The sequence below is a fragment of the Sander lucioperca genome, chromosome 5 (genome assembly GCF_008315115.2).
Source record: "Sander lucioperca isolate FBNREF2018 chromosome 5, SLUC_FBN_1.2, whole genome shotgun sequence".
Classification (NCBI taxonomy): Eukaryota; Metazoa; Chordata; class Actinopteri; order Perciformes; family Percidae; genus Sander; species Sander lucioperca.
The window spans coordinates 31,549,848-31,567,347 of NC_050177.1; the positions used below are offsets into that span (position 1 = coordinate 31,549,848).

Here is a 17,500-nt window from a genome sequence, read left to right on the forward strand (position 1 = left end):
TGCACTGGCCTGTGAGCGCCCTCATGTGGAACCAGAGTGACATTTACACGAACTGCCGTGAGACCTGCTCGGTTATTCTAACCCAACCTCCGTATATATGCTTCCCATTATGTTTCCCATTCCCATTTCGTGCTGAGCACCACGGAAAAAACGTCATAATCGTGTCCGGTACACGAATCAATAGATTAAAAATAACGTGACCATTTCACAAATGTGAGACCGTGTTGCTTGGTTTTAACCCTCAAATTTGACCCATTTTCAAAGTTTCTACATCATAAATTTGGGTTTCTTTTAACCAAATTGCCCCAAAATAACATGGATGGTTCCACAAAGGAAATTAAGGATCAGATCTCTACTTTCATAGAATTTTGGGTGTTGTATTCAATTTTATAGCTTTGTCCTAAACTAAACTTTGACAGATCTGTGATTATCTGTTACCTTCATTCCTCTGATCTTAACACATTAGTCCAAATCATTCATCATTTCTGCTTTTTTCTCACACAAAAAATTGAAAATTGTATATAAATGAAGTTCATTGACCATGAATTCCAAAAAATAAGTGTAAAACTAGTGCAAATAAATAGGTCTAGTGGTGAATATACTGGTGTTAATGAAAAAAGTACCAAAAACGTTGAAATAAGCGACAAAAACGTAAAAACAGTATCTAAATAAGTGTTAATTTTGACACTGATTAATGAGGTTTTGTCTCTGTTTGTTTGTAAAGTTTGGAGATGTAACTTTCATTTTAAAGAGTCCTCTTTTGGTAGTTTGTGAACCTGATTTTCTTTTTTTTTTCGTAAACCCTTTCACTAACAAATAGGCTAATTTTACTAAAAAAAAAAACGGGTTTTATGTTTTTTTTTTATTTATTTATAAGGGACAATGTGCAATTAAAACATAAATGTGACCATTTGATGCATTGCACCAGAGTTAGCCTTTGGCTAATTTACATCTGCAGTCCCTCGAAAAACAAAAATACAACATTTTAAACGTTGAAACATCGCTTAATAAGTAAAAAAACATGCAACAAATAACAATATTTTACATTTCATATCACTGACACACACACACATATACACACACACACACACACACACACACACACACACACACACACACACACACCCCGTCAGCCACGTTCGAGAGACAAGTAAGACCAACAGAGGAATGATTCCCTGGGTCGTAACACTGTATTGAAGAAAACTTGAAACTAGCGATCGAGACCATGAACTCATTCAGTTTTGGCTCAGTTTCTCTAAGGGGGTCAGCTTCTCCTCGGACCGCAAACCTCCTATGGCGCCATTTTAATGCTACCAAGCCATCACCTCCCGTTAGCATCCCATTGACTGCCATTCATTTTGACGTCACTTTGACAGAGAATAACTTTACATCTGAAGAGTTTAAAGACTTTATTTGTCCGTTGTTTATTTCTAAAGAAACACGACAATGTATAAAAGGCTCCATTACCTTGTACCTCACGTTATGGCTCCGTAGAAGACGTTTTTATAAAAATAGGCTAACGATTGGGTCATAACCACGAGACTTACTGTCACATAGTAGAGGAATTACCGTATAGTACAGGAGAAGCTCTCAGGCAGTTTGGACTTACATTAGCTGTTTAAGTTTAATTACTAATGTTAACTATCATTTTAGTGATCAATAATTAGCCTGTGTCTATGTTATCTCCTTACATATACCTACGCTCTCCGTCTCTGCTAGATTGGGAATGATTGAGATTTCTCTTGGCACAGCTACCAGAAGACTTCCAACTTTCAGACAGGTTGCTCACGTCTCATCTACGTCGTCTTTCTCAGTTGGAGGCTGCTCAGTAACGCTCAGCCATCACCGGAAAAGGTCTTCTAATATCCTTCACTGGTCTCTGTCCAGAGACACGGGATCTGTTGGTCCATTTTATATACTGTCTATGATTTTCTCACAGACTTCTTTTTGGAGAACCGAGTCACCCCCCTGCTGAAAATTAGATGTAATGCAGTTCCACATACACTTTCAGAGCCCTTGATATCACGCAACTTCATATGGCACACGGAGGCCACTCGCAGAGATACCTGCTGCTGTACATACTCCTCACAGCAGTGAGCTGATGCTGCTGATCTTCAGCTCAGTAGATGGCCAGTTAGCCCCATCTAGTGGACAGATAGTAGAACTCCATTATCTGATGCCAGGTCTCCCACACCAAAGGCATGTGTCATATCCACTGCTCCACCACCCCCATACCTTGGTGAAAGGTGCATACAAATACAAACAATTTTACACATAAGTAAGAAATAAACATCATGTCATGTATACATGTTTTAACATCATGCATTCATGACTAATGGAGGCTACAGGCCACTTGGAAGTTGGAACAAAGAAGTAAAATAAGTCCTCCAGAGGCCAGCCTCCCTTTCACCTCCTCAGCATCCATTTTAGCGCTAATCGAAACTCATCACCTGATCACTCATTTAACACGCAAGCCGGAAAGCGAGCCCAAGCCCGGCCCGAGCACGTGTAAAATGATAGAAGTTAAGACCGAACCCAACCCAAGTTCAGGCAGATATCTTCAGCTCTACTCTGAATCTGATTCTGGTTGTACTGTGGATAGCCTACATTATGTGTATTGCTTCTTGTTCTATATGTCACAAACTAAAGCTGTCTGATATACATTTTGTTATAAAGTTTGCCAATTGCGTTTTATAAAGATGTTGTAAAAGGAGGAAAAAAAACCCACAAAATAACCATTTTAGTATCTATTTTATTTAAACGTGTTTGAACCAATCATAATTCAAAATATACAGTAGGTCTGTCGTTCTCCAGGTTTCACAAATTTTGCAGATGTAAAGAATCTTTAACAGCGTCGGAAAACACTAATATCTTCAGATTTAGATGTCATGTTAGTCCCTGTATTAACAGACCTGTCAATCACCTGTAAATTCATTATAGCAGTAACTCACACCGCCATTATACTCACACCGTGAATCATACATGCACTTACATAATCAATTAAGAGTGAATGAACAGAAAAAGTAATATTTAAATCAACTTTATTGCAGGTTTCTTCGCAGGATTCATGGAATTATGACATTAATTTTGTGCATGAAAAAAATACGTTTTAAAGAGTTTTTTGTCCATATTTGGAGTTGTTGAAAGATGCATTTTTTTAGGCTAGCAGTTTCCATAGGCTTCCAGTCTTTGTGCTAAGCTAGGCTGAACATGTCCTATCTCTCAGAGTCTACAGTATTGTTTCTATTTATACGTTATACATCTGTGGTTAGACGGCGTCCTCCTGCTGTACAGAAGCTGCAGGTCGCATCATTTCCTCTGCAGACTGCTCCTCGGTATCGCTGACCTTCTGCCTTCTGCAGGAGGAGAACATCTGGCGGAGCGTCTGCCTAAAAGGCGAGTAGAGGTAGAAGCAGAGCAGGGGGTCGAAGCAGAGGTGGAGCACGCTCAGCAGCAGCGTCGACTCCTTCCCCAGAAACAGCTGCTTCTTGGTGTGGCAGTCTGTGATGACTTTGGTCTGGGTCAACGTGTACGGCGTGCGGACCACGTGGTAGGGCACGAAGCTGAGTATGTAGGCAAACGCCACGGCCGTGACGCTCCTCGCCACTTGCCGCGCGTGGACCCAGAGTTTGGGGTCTTTGCGGCTGCCCAGGAGTCTTTTGAGAGCCAGGCCGCTAGAGATGAGCACAGCGGCGGAGGCGTTGACGAACAGCGCTGTGCAGAGGAAGATGGTCAGGGCGTGCCAGTGGAGGCTGATGTCCGTCTTCAGAGACGAACAGCTGAGGTAGCGCTGCTCCTGCAGGGACAAGGTTGACATTCAACAGATTATCGTCGTTTCATTCATTACAAACACAGTTTAGTTTTCAATGGACACAATAATGAGAAGCAGTCGGCTCTGATGTAACTGTTGTCGTAGGAGCAGCAGCACATTGGTAGCAACTGTTTGAGCAACTCACGTTAGCTGTTGTTGTTTACGCTATCCACCATTTTCCCCAGTCAAAAATAGGCGATCTCTGAATGCGAATGAACGGACTCCATAGGAGGAAATGTCATTCCTATATGAGGCTCCTTTTTCAACTACGAAGTCAATATTGTTTTTCAATAACGACAAAATAACAAATTATCCGTGCATTTATATGGAACTAAAGGAGCTTTCCATCTTTACTCTCCTCCCTCGACTATTTTTGACTGGCTCGATAGACGGCGACCGGAAGAACAACAGCTAACGTGAGTTGTTGAAAACCTTTCTTTTTAGTAAACTCTGGGTACACTAACAATGTTCTCAATGCTTTCGTTAAGGTGTAGAGCCCCTGGTGATACTTGGAGCAAAGTCTCATGTTGTATCGAGCCTTCTTAGTGTTTTAAAAATAGCTATTTTGAGGCTAGCATAAAAGTTCCCCTAGCTCTCCCATTCAGAAGGCCATTTGACCGAAAAACGAGAATACGGTCAATCTTAAAAGTGGCGATTCCGTCCTAAATATGCTTTTTAAACGAAAGTTTGACTCGGGTACAGAATCAGAAAGGGTTTTATTGCCGTAAGTACGTTTTTTAAAACATACAGGGAATTTGTTTTGGTGTTGTTGGTTCACGTCACACATTCTCTAGATGGAATATTAAACAATATAAGTATAAGTATATGTACACAGTATGTATTAAGTTAAAAATAAAGAATAAATAAAGATATAAATAAAAAATAAAGAGCATTACAGCAGAGAGAGAACAGTGGCATGAAGGTGGAGAGTCAGGGTGGTTTCCGGGCTGGTATGTTCACAAAAAGACCTTATGTTGCATTTTGACGAGAGTTACGCTTTAACTGTTGAGATTTCAATGAATCTGTATTCAACAGGCAAGACTTCAAACCGGCTGTAAAAGTGTATTTCTCTATTCTGACCACTAGAGGCTACTCTAGGTCTAATCTGAGACCGAAACATTTCAACAGACTCAACCCAGACGGCTAGAGCGTGTTCTGCCTTTTATTACTACATATTCTCCATCAACAGGGAAGCTGGTCAGGGTGTTCAGAGAAACCCAACTATTGTAAGACCACAGGATTATTGCAGCTTTCAGTAGTTGTAACTTGTTCATACATTGTTCATATTACATAGTTATATTTAGTGTGCTCTCATAACACTGCAGTATATTTCTTGTCCTGCCTATGCACCACCTGTCTATACTTGAATATCACATTGCACTTCTGGTTGGACGCAAACTGCATTTCGTTGTCTTTGTACTTGTATTCTAAACAATGACAATAAAGTTGAATCTAACCTAATTTAATCTAAAATCATAAACCTTCAAGATTACTTAGTTAAAGCCAAAATTAAACCACTATCAACCCCAGAACTAAGAGGTCAGGGGGAATTTTTTCAAACACCAGACCTGGTTACACACAGTTTTCTAGTCCGTAGTATTAGAGTACCTTAACGTGCTGTATGGGCAGAGCCATGTTGGGCACCATGATGAGCAGCAACAGCAGCCAGACGACCAGCGACAGCAGCCGGGCGAAGCCCACTTCCTGCAGACGCAGAGAGCGCAGAGTGTGGCAGTCCTGCAGGAGAAGAGAGGACATTTAGGTTGCTTTCACAACTACCTCGTTTGGTCCATTTCAACCGAACCCTGGAGCTTTTGGTCATGTCGTCCGGTTGGTTTGGGGCAGTGTGAACGCTCATCCGAAATCTGGATCGGGGTCTCGGTTCTCTTCCAAGTGAACTACAGTTCGGTTCACTTCAGGTGAGAACGTGATGCAACCAAGAACAGAGCCTGCAATTTCAACCTTTGTAGAAATATTTTATTAACAAAATGAGTGTACAGTCATGTGAAACAATTAGGACGCCCCTGCTAAAGTTGATTAAAAAGAGGAATTAAAAAATAATCTTTTGATCTTAATGCCTTAATTAAAAAAAAAATGAGGAAAAATCCAACTTTTAAGGACACCAATTTTCTTTGTGAATGAATAATGTATCGTGAATAAATAAATGTTCTTCCTTAAAATACAGGGGGCATAAGTCAGTACACCCCTATGTTAAATTCCCATAGAGGCAGGCAGACCTTTATTTTGAAAGGCCAGTTATTTCATGGATCCAGGATACTATGCATCCTGATAAAGTTCCCTTGGCCTTTGGAATTAAAATAGCCCCACATCATCACATCCCCTTCACCATACCTAGAGATTGGCATGGGGTACTTTACATAAATCATCTCTCAATGCAAATCAAACCAGCTATTAGGTTAACAGAAATAAATCCATGCCAATCTCTAGGTATGGTGAAGGTTTTTTTTTGGTGTGATGCACAACTTGTTGGGCCAAGCAGTCCTTCCAGAAAAAGAGTTTTTTTGTGATTGTTGCGGGCAAAAATCCTTGATTATGCGGCACGTTTTCTTAAAAGATGCGATGGAATATGCAGGATTTTTATGCAATTTATGCAATGAAATTGCGGGAACTTGCAAAAACTGTGGTTTCATCATGGCTTCATCGCGGGGTTTGCAGCTTTTCGATGATGTTCACGTCGCGTAATTACGTCACTTCATAACGTTCCTATGGCAACAGGGGAAAATGGCTGCTCTTGTGTGAAGTAAACGCAACATTTTTCAACTTTCTGATTAACTATTCTGACTAAGATATATGTGACTTTTTTGTAACGAAAATGCGGGGATTATGAAATCATATTTTGCGCGGAAATCGACAATTTATGCAGCGAAAGTGCGGCATATTTGAAAAAATGCGGCCCCCGCAGAAATATGCGGACTTTGGTTGATTATGCATTGAATTATGAGTCTCGAAGTCGACAAATCTGTCAAATTCTGCACAGCAGTGTTGCGTAATTACAGTATGAAAAACAGTTTCATGATTTTTTTGGTGTGGTGCACAACTAGTCGGGCCAAAATATGCTGTGAACCTAAATTGAAATGCGGGCCGGATTTGGCCCCCGGGCCTTGAGTTTGACACATGTGGGTTAAGTCATAAAAATTTGCTTTTATGGCATAGAGGTGCATTGTTTGAAGGTTGCGTGAGTAGACGAGGAAGTTGCACCACACCAGACCCCGACCTTAGTGTGTGTGTGTGTGTGTGTGTGTCTGTGAAGATACCAGTTTCTGTCTAGAAACAAGAAGACCCCCCCCCAATGAGGAATGGATAAAAGCTTGAGGGAGAGGACAGATCAGAGTTCTCGACATAGGCTACATTCAGACTGCAGGCAAAAGTGGCCCAAATCCGATTATTTTGGGGTCAAGTGACCAGGTCCGACTTCTTCAGAAGTAGTGTGAACTAGAGCCTGGATCGGGCCGATTTTTTCCGTCCGAACCCGGCCCGAGCCCGACAGGCATTATGATATTTATGTCCGAGCCCGACCCGAGCTCTTTATTAAGCAACTGGAAGGCATTCGGAAATGTCAACAGTTGAGGCATCAGCGCACACGGGGCAACAAGCGCACGTTAATAAGCTGTTTAATTTAAAATGTTCAACGTGTTAACCTTTCCTGATCGCTTCGATTCCGACCGTGGTCAGAAAACCAGGGGAGACTCGTTACCTCCAGGGCCGACGTTATTCATTTTATAACATCGGTTAAAATCCCGTTTCTGGTGAGCAGATGAATGAACTTGGCTTTCAGTCTGGAGTTTATCTCGGACACCGCACACACTGTGTACAAAACTTCAACTTATTCCACCAACTCTGCTCCGGTCGCATCTACACGTCTGCTTCCTCTTTTCTCTATCTCTCTTCTGCCCACTTTACACACACGCTGAGCTCTCTTATAGGAGCCGCAGCACCATTTTACAGCAAATGCCTTATCACGCTGATGTGACCGAGCCCGACCCGAACCCGACCATCATTTCTAAATATCTGTCCGAACCCGGCCCGGCCCGTCGGGTACTGTCGGGACCCGTCGGGACCTGTCGGGACCCGTCGGGCTCGGGTCGGGTATCCATGCCTTAGTGTGATCACTCAAATCTTGCCCAGATCTAATTTTTTCAAATCAGATTTAGACCACTTCCATACACTATGTGGTCCTGAATCAGACCCAGGTCTGAAATTTTTCAATGCAGCTGCAGTGTGAACAACCGAGGTGGATTTGATGTGACTTTTACGTCAATCTACATCGACATTTGTCACATTTTGCGCCAGCAGGAGTTAGCCCTAGACACAGATAGTAACATTAAAAACTTGACTAGGCCTACAACATGGAGAAGAGTGATGGAGCAAGTCAATGGAGGGAGAGGGAGGTGTTAGACCTCATTAGTGTATGGGGAGAGATTTCAATTCAGTCAAAACTAGAAGGATCATACCGTAACTGTCTCCTCCTCAGCACCTGCTCATTAATGTTACGGCTGCCATTAAATAAACATTTTGAAATGAAAGTGAAAATGCTGACTTCCTCCATAACCTTCCTAACTTTAGTGCGACAGCGTGCTGCGTCTGATGTCATTGTTATTGTTCTTTTGATCATGCGGGTCGGTTAGAAACCGCAAACAGTTCACACTGGAATCTGATATAGGCCACATTTTAAAAAGGTCATGTGAACAGCCAAACAAAAACTTCGGATCTGAGCAAAAAAGCCGAAGACTTGCGGTGTGAACGTAGCCATAGGCTGCTCTTAACCCTACCTGCAGGTAGCGGTCAATAATGATGAAGGCGAGGAAGGCGATGGAAGCGTAGAGGCTGATGTAGATGGTGACGGCGCTGGCCTGGCAGTGGAACACCATGAGGCTCCACGGCGCCCCCCCGAGGTCCTTCAGGATCTTAAAGGGCAGAGCGAGCAGCAGCAGCAGGTCGGCTGCCAGCAGGTTGATCAGGTAGACGCTGGTGCTCTGCTGCTGCACAAACACAACCACAAATACCTTCACAAACGGCAGAACATTTACACAACCACAAATACCTTTAAAGGTCCCATGGCATGAAAATGTCACTTTATGAGGGTTTTTTTTAACATTAATATGAGTTCCCCCAGCCTGCCTATGCTCCCCCAGTGGCTAGAAATGGTGATAGGTGTAAACCGAGCCCTGGGTATCCTGCTCTGCCTTTGAGAAAATGAAAGCTCAGATGGGCCGATCTGGAATCTTCCCTTTATGACGTCATAAGGGTAAAGGTTACCTCCCCTTTCTCTGGTTTGCCCGCCCAGAGAATTTGGCCCACCCATGAGAGAGAGAGACATCATGGCTTTCAAACGAGCAAAGTGGCAGTTGGTCAAGGCCACACCCCCCCCACCCTCCACCTTGCCAAACTTCACCAACTTCAAACTAATGATTTAAATCAAAATCAATCAAATCAAAAACGTTTTCGTCGCCTTTTCGTCGCCTTTTCGTCGCCTTTTCGTCACCTTTTCGTCGCCTTTTCGTCACCTTTTCGTCGCCTTTTCGTCACCTTTTCATCGCCTTTTCGTCGCCTTTTTGTTGCCTTTTTGTCGCCTTTTCGTCGCCTTTTCGTCACCTTTTCGTCGCCTTTTCGTCGCCTTTTCGTCGCCTTTTCGTCGCCTTTTCGTCGCCTTTTTGTCGCCTTTTAGTCACCTTTTCGTCACCTTTTCGTCGCCTTTTCGTCGCCTTTTTGTCGCCTTTTTGTCGCCTTTTTGTCGCCTTTTAGTCACCTTTTCGTCGCCTTTTCGTCATATTTTCGTCGCCTTTTTGTCGCCTTTTCGTCGCATTTTCGTCACCTTTTCGTCGCATTTTCGTCACCTTTTCGTCACCTTTTCGTCGCCTTTTTGTCGCCTTTTTGTCGCCTTTTCGTCACCTTTTAGTCGCATTTTCGTCACCTTTTAGTCGCATTTTCGTCGCCTTTTCGTCACCTTTTCGTCGCCTTTTCGTCGCCTTTTTGTCGCCTTTTTGTCGCCTTTTTGTCGCCTTTTTGTCGCCTTTTCGTCACCTTTTAGTCGCATTTTCGTCACCTTTTCGTCATATTTTCGTCGCCTTTTCGTCGCATTTTCGTCGCCTCTTCGTCGCCTTTTCGTCGCCTTTTCGTCGCCTTTTCGTCGCCTTTTTGTTGTCTTTTTGTCGCCTTTTTGTCGCCTTTTTGTCGTATTTTCGTCACCTTTTCGTCACCTTTTTGTCGCCTTTTCGTCGTATTTTCGTTGCCTTTTCGTCGTATTTTCGTCGCCTTTTCGTCGTATTTTCGTTGCCTTTTCGTCGTATTTTCGTCGCCTTTTCGTCGTATTTTCGTTGCCTTTTCGTCGTATTTTCGTCGCCTTTTCGTCGTATTTTCGGCGCCTATTCGTCGTATTTTCGTCGCCTTTTCGTCACCTTTTGTCGCTTTTTTGTCGCCTTTTTGTCATATTTTCGTCGCCTTTTCGTCGTATTTTTGTCACCTTTTCGTCGCCTTTTCGTCCCCTTTTTGTCGCCTTTTCGTCGCATTTTCGTCACCTTTTTGTCGCTTTTTCGTCGCCTTTTTGTCGCCTTTTTGTCGCCTTTTTGTCGCCTTTTCGTCGCATTTTCGTCACCTTTTTGTCGCTTTTTCGTCGCCTTTTTGTCGCCTTTTTGTCGCCTTTTTGTCGCCTTTTTGTCGCCTTTTTGTCACCTTTTCGTCGCATTTTCGTCACCTTTTCGTCGCCTTTTTGTCGCCTTTTTGTCGTATTTTCGTCGTATTTTCGTCGCCTTTTCGTCACCTTTTGTCGCTTTTTTGTCCGCTTTTTATCGGCTTTTTGTCGCCTTTTTGTCATATTTTCGTCGTATTTTCGCCACCTTTTCGTCGCCTTTTCAAAGTGGCGGGTACTTTGCTTTGGATACCAGCCACAGTGGCGGGTGGATTGTAAATGGTTTGTGGGTTGTAATTCCTTGTAACGGATTGGACAGCTTTTGTCAAAGAAAGCTGTTGCTAAGAAACAACGCTTAAATCCACCAGCCATTTTCATATTTTACCATTTTTTATTTTTGCAGCATCCTGAGCCAGCAAGACATCACAACTTTCATCGAAATGTTTTTTACAAAAGCTCCCACAAAATCAGGCATTTTGGGCCACAAGAATCTCAAAAAAAGGCCGCGAAATCCTGGAGGGACTGATTAATGCTACGTTACTGAGAGAGGAGTCAAACACAATTTTACCAAGATCTCGCAGGCTTTTTTCACATCACTTTTTATTTGCCTATATTAATAAAATATGTATTAATAATAAAAATATATATAAATCAAAATATGCTAGTACACTTTCTTTTATAAATTTGAATTCCGGAAAAAGTGGCTGGTAAAAAATATAAGTGGCTGGTAAAATTAGGCATCCACCAGCCACAGTGGCTGTTAATTAAAAAAGTTAATTTCCCACCCTGGTCTACAGCAGGACATATAGCCTAGCTTCCGCGTCACTACTCCTGCCTGCTTCTCCAAACTTGTGGCGTGCCGACCGCAATGTAGCTAACACCCTGACTATGGAGAAGTAGCTCCTACGACCACATTCAACGGATCCAAACTAAACCTTTAACCTTTGTGTTGTCTTCCCGTCCATCATGCAACTTGTTGTCCTCCCGGGGTTAACCCTTTTTTCAAGATTTTTGAAGCTATTTTGAGGTTTCTGTGGCTTTTTTTCTGCCATTTTTTCACTACCTCCTACCGGATATACCACTAACATCAACTTATTCCCATTGGTTGAAATTATACCTCATAGTATACCTCAAGTAGTTACGATTGAGTGGATAATCACAGACTGTCAAAGTTTAGTCAGGACACTGTTTAGAAACCATTCCATAGTTTTTTCAAAATGCTGTAACATTTAATAATTAAAAATTCTATGAAAGTAGAGATTTCATCCTTATTTTCCTTGAGAAGAGCATTGTATGGCACAACCCATGTTATTTTTAGGCAATTTGCTTGAAAGAAATCCACATTTTCTGATGTATAATGTTTGAAAATGGGTCAAATTTGACCGGAGGACAACATGAGGGCTAAATCGTCTCATTTTATTTCATCTCACTGAGTAAAACTCCTCAAATAACTCGTTGTGTAATTTAATCTCGAGCCATTTTCTTGGCACTCCGTCGACGTTCCGCAGACGTTCCACATCCAGTGGAAATTGCCGGATAGTTGCGTGGCGGCTACGTGGCGTTTTCTAGCCTTGTCTGGACACATGTATGTTTCCCATAAACATTAAATATAAACATATACTGATTTGATAACAGCAAAGACAACGGCGGCAGCATTGACGGCATAATAGGCTACAGAATATTTCCTTCTGTATTGACAGGTGCAGTATTTGAAAAAGGATTTTTTTTTTTTTTTTTAATTACATTTATATCTGTATTTATATCAAAATCTCGAGACTTTCAAACAGTGTGCAAGCTCTAACCTGTTACCATGGGAGCCCAAATAAAAACGGACACACCACGCAGCTGACACGCTCACAACACGCAGCCAGTGTGTAGCCGGCCTAACATCTCCGTCGGCAGCGGTCCTACCTCGGCTCTGGGGCTGCGGAGGAAGGTCCACAGAGACAGCAGGTTTCCAGGCAGACCGATGACGAAGACGAGGACGTAGAAGACGATGAAGGGTCCCATCTGGTCGTTGACGATGCACTGCTTCGTCTCCTCGGCTCCACCGCCGCTGCCGTTGGAGGAAGAAAGCATCATCGACAGCTTCACCTGCAGCTGAGAAACACAATGTTCACTCTTAACATGTCAAATATAGTCTAAAAAAAAAGGAGAAGTAAGTAGAAGAAGTCTTTAGCAGAATCTACAGCAGATGATTGGTGGTTTAGACGGCTATTGTTCAGGTTGGAAAGAGGAAGAGGCCTGTGGGAAGGAAACCCACTTTATAACACTTTAACACTTAGAGACAGTGGTGTAGTATAATGTCTTGCAGTGGGTATACTGTACTGTATATGTATGGGCCAGAATGGGCCTTTTTGGAGGGATGGGGGGGGGGCATATCATATTGGGGGGCCTGGGTGTCCTCCCCCAGGGAAATTTTGAGCGTCAAAGATTTCATTTCCTGCATTTTGACACACTTTTATGCACCAATTTACGGTGGAAATACCTTTATTTAGCCTATGTGAAGAAGAAAATAACAGATGACAATTCAGAATATATCAAAAATATAATGGAAAGTATGTTGTTGTTTTCCAACTTCAAATTTTTCCCGATTTCAAATGATGTCCCCAAAAGTAAACTTTGTCAACATCTGTTTTATCTAAAAATATAAATTTCTCTGTTTTTATATCTCACTTCAATTGTGTTGCTGCAAAATGGGATAGTCAAGCAGACAAACTGACCAACACAGATATAACAAAAGATCGATACTTGGCGTCTGTGTATCGATACAGTATTGCCACGGAAAATATGGCGATACTATGCTGTAACGATTTTCCCCCCACTCTTAGTATACTGCGTATACCTGCGTACCACATAGAATACACCACTGCTTAGAAACCCTGTAAACTTTTTAACAATCCTAGTCTTTCTTAACTACAGACTGTTATTGTCGACAGCTAAAATCACATAACTTCGCATAGTCAGAATTCTGCAGCCTCATTTAAGTTTAAAATAACCGTAATGTTACCCGATACATTTAATCCTGTGCAGATGCTATGCCACGAAAACGTCCTCATCTTTATGTCCTGATAACTGTTTAGAAAATAGTTCTAAATTTTATTTGATCCATAGACTGCTGATTCTCTGCCTAACCCCTATAAGACTCATGTATAGCATGGCATGGCTCAACTTAAAGGAGAATTCCGGTCGATTTCAGCACGTAGCTCTGTTGTTTGGAAATTTGGAGTGCTGGCAGTAGCAAAAAAACGAAACCAATCGGTGCTGCCTACACCGTGTTATCCCCCTGCTAGCGTTAGCACCCAACAGGCTTAAACAGGGCAAGTTTTAAACGTGTTTTAAGCCTCTAAACATGCTCCAAATGTCATTACAAGAGCCTCCCCATGTGCAGTGATTCCTTCTGAGTGAACTCAGTGAATCTGGCTGCAGTTGATGTGACAGAAAAGCATAAAAGTTGTGTTAATCCAGCCAGTGCACATACCTCTGTTTATTTCCTGTTTTCCGGTCAAGTCCACACTAGTCGATTGTCGAACTCATACAATCCAATATTCCAGTCAAATTTGCTGTGTTCCCTCGGAAGGAATCACTGCCCATGGGGAGGCACTTGTAATGACATTTCGAGCATGTTTAGAGGCTTAAAACACGTTTAAAACTTGCCCTGTTTAAGCCTGTTGGGTGCTAACGCTAGCAGGGGGATAACACGGTGTAGGCAGCACCGATTGGTTTAGTTTTCCTCGCTACTGACAGCACTTCAAATTTCTAAACAACAGAGCTACGTGCTGAAATCGACTGGAATTCTCCTTTAAGTATAATAAGTTTGTCTGTTCAGACTGCCTCTCTGGTTTTCACCCTTGTCATTAAATCCTTGCTCTCCTTGCTTCAGGTTTTTAAACATGTTAACAGCTGAAGTGCGTTGGGTTTGATTCGTTGGACGTGCAGTAGCTCCGACACCCTGTCTTATGCCTACCATCCACTATAAGTCTCCGAAAACACTTTAAAAAGACTAAAAGTGTGACACAATGTCACTTCTAAAGACTATCCAGGGTTTCCCCCAGTAAGCCTGGTGGCCTATAAGCCACTGGCAGGGGTGGACTGGTCATCAGGAGGTTCGGGAGATTTCCCAGACGGCCGGTCCATCACGGTAATTGTATAAGTTACTGATGTCACTTATACTACTTGCATACTCTACTACTACTACTACTACTACTACTATACTCTACCCTGCAGGTGTAGCTCTACAGTCAGCAAACTGAGAATTAAGGTGTGCAAAACATCCTGAGTTGAAGGTCTTTAGCAACATCAGATTCTCTTTATACCACAAAGGCTGTATCAGTTTATATTGTTTTACATCTGTATTAGATGTAATATTTTTTATATATATATATAGTAGTATATAAAATGACCCCCAAAAAATGTTCTACGTGCACACTCTTCACACGCTGTCATAAAAGGCCGCTCCATCGCAAAGTCCCAGGCCGAATTTTTGTCCCAATACATCCCTGGCCACTGGGAAATGTTGTTTAATGTATTTTTTAAAGGTGCCCTACCACACAAAATCGTTTTTACTTGCATTTTTTTGAAATATGTTAGGTCCATATGTGTTTGTGTTATGTGGTGAATGTGAAAATGAACGGCTACCTCCTCTGTCAGCTCTAGCCACTGAAAAGAAATAAGCAGAGAAATCAGGCCAATTACAAAAGCTGGTCAGTCTGACATCATGTTGCCTGAGCTCATTACTATTCATGAGCTCGCCCAGTTGTGCTGGGTAAAGGATGTTGATAGCCAGGCTCTCATTGGCTAGCAGTTAGCCAATCAGAGTCAAGCAGCTTAGCTCATTGAATATTAATGAGAACTGGCACAAATTGAGCTGAGTCTTCCTGCAGGCTTTGTATATCACGCTAGAATGGCTTGAAACAAGGTAACCAAGGCATTTCTTCCACAAAAAATGTTACAGAGTCCATGGTAGAACTTCAGACATTACCACAAAGTGACGAAATACGTGTGGCACGGCACCTTTAAGGCGTTTTTTAAACTACAATTACAGTGGAGCGCCTTGGTTGGAGACTTAGTCATATTTTCAGATCTCCAGATAGCTTTTAGTGCTGACTTAATGTACGACCGTATGAAAGCTGTGTTATAACTTAACTTAAAATTTGATTCCTTTCATTATTCTGTTATCACAGAGCCTTAATGCTGCATTAGTCTGTGACTCGTCAGAAAAAAAAACACTTGCCGCCGGGCCTCACAACTTTTCTAGGGGAAATGCTGCTATCTGTCATAATGTCAGAGAGAGAGAGTTCTTAGTCACAGACTCCCAAGACTTCAAACTTACGATATCATCACACACATTTTGATTATGTCTGAATGTCAAGACGGGAGTTTTATGAACACTTTTACACCAAATGACTCAAGCAAGACTCTCAGGATTTCATTCAGATAGTATAAAGGCAGCTACACACCGGGCCGATAATCGGCCGTTGGACAGTCTGGCGAGATCGCTGACTCGAGTCTGTTCGGTGTGTTCCGTGCCGTCGTCCATCGGAGGAGCCGTCGGCCTTCATTTGGGCCGACCTGACATGCTCAGTCGGAGACAGGGCAGTCGGGACTCACCGGGAAATGTCGAGCGGGATGAGTCTCTCAAAATCCAACGAAAATCTTTTAAACTGACCTTTGTTGATCTGAAATGAAGACAGATTCAGCAACTGCACGGCCTATTTCTCTCTTAAAATGTTTTCAGAAACACGTTTCGGTGAACTATTTTAGTCCAATATGAGATCGTATTCTGAATGAGTCGCCATTAATGCCAGATCATGTGACGCATTCGTCCAATCAGCTGCCGGTTGTAAGTCAAGTTGTCACTTGAATGGTGTTTTGAGCTAACGTTAGCAATCAAACATCAAAGATAGCTACAACAGACAATCTTCTGTTATTGTTTGTAATGAGAAAAGTTGATCATTTTATGGATTTCACAAATTTCATTATGACACGTTATGCCGTAAACCGTTTAAATCTGAGCATGCATAACTCACATCTGCACTCAACTCACATCGGATAGTGACAGTGTAGTCTAATGTATTGTAGTGGGTATACTGTGTATATGTATTGGCCAGAATCTGCCTTTTTAGGAGGGGGGGGGGGCATATTATAGTGGAGGGTCTGGGTGTCCTCCCCGCATGGAAGTTTTGAGCGTCAGCGACTTAATTTCCTGTATTCGGATACACTTTCATGCACCAATTTACGGTGGAAATGGAGCTCAGTGCAAATTCTTTCAGGAAGACTTCTAAATAACTTCAATCACCACTATCTCTCCCTAAAACTATTCAGCTGTTAAGAGGCGTTCACTTTTCAGTAAACCAACCACAATTGGCCACGAAATTCATGATCCAATCACAGCATGACATCCTGATTTCAATGTCATCTCTCCTTGCTGTCAGCTGTCTTTTCAGGCAAACGTGCAACCCTCCTCCCCTTCCACCTCCGGGCATCGTCAACCACGGCGCCCTGAGTCCCTTTTCGGCACACAGCTCCTTCGTTCGGCCTCCGGGTTTCCTCTCCACCATCACCAGTGTCTAGGTTCCATTGGGGGGGAATATGTCTGGCTTCTCTACCCCTTTAAAATATTTTTAACAATGGAGTCTGATCCCCAAAGACTGATCCCTTTATTTAGCCTATGTGTGAAGAGGAAAAACACAGATGTGACATTTCAACATATATCAAAATGATAATGCAAAGTATGTCGTTGCGTGTTATTGGGCATTTTTAAGTGGGTATTTGGGAATCCTGGAGCTTTCTTAGTGGGTATACTGCGTATCACGTAGACTACACCACTGAACAGAGGTGACAGACAGACAGACAGACAGACAGACAGACGGGGAGCTCAGCTGCAGCTGCAGCATGCAGAACAAACTCTGCGGTCAAACCCAAACTTGCTGAAGCAGGTACAGGAAGTCATAAATCAGAAAACTGTCTCTCACAAAATGCAGCTACGAAACAACTTCTGTACAAACATGATTTTAAAAAAAAACAAACAGGAAATAATTGTA

General features: G+C 42.4%; 3 protein-coding genes across 6 annotated transcripts in view; all 3 read right to left on the minus strand.

The window, feature by feature from the left end:
* LOC116054954 (NACHT, LRR and PYD domains-containing protein 12-like) overlaps nucleotides 1-17,500 on the minus strand; it is a 752,812-nt gene that overhangs the window by 394,466 nt on the left and 340,846 nt on the right. The window lies entirely within an intron of this gene.
* Nucleotides 1-17,500, minus strand: part of LOC116038066 (NACHT, LRR and PYD domains-containing protein 3-like) — a 1,733,742-nt gene that overhangs the window by 364,750 nt on the left and 1,351,492 nt on the right. The window lies entirely within an intron of this gene.
* gpr171 (G protein-coupled receptor 171) overlaps nucleotides 3,028-17,500 on the minus strand; it is a 22,453-nt gene continuing 7,980 nt past the window's right edge. For 2 of the 4 annotated variants that reach the window (XM_031306710.2, XM_031306708.2), the window contains exons 2-5: nucleotides 12,369-12,557; nucleotides 8,602-8,811; nucleotides 5,420-5,548; nucleotides 3,028-3,796 (exon numbers count right to left, since the gene is read on the minus strand). In XM_031306710.2, coding sequence (XP_031162570.1) covers nucleotides 3,269-3,796; nucleotides 5,420-5,548; nucleotides 8,602-8,811; nucleotides 12,369-12,539 — 1,038 coding nt within the window. In that variant the 5' untranslated portion in view covers nucleotides 12,540-12,557 and the 3' untranslated portion in view covers nucleotides 3,028-3,268. The remainder of the gene's footprint in view (nucleotides 3,797-5,419; nucleotides 5,549-8,601; nucleotides 8,812-12,368; nucleotides 12,558-17,500) is intronic. The other 2 variants (XM_031306711.2, XM_031306709.2) reach the window with 2 other exon arrangements.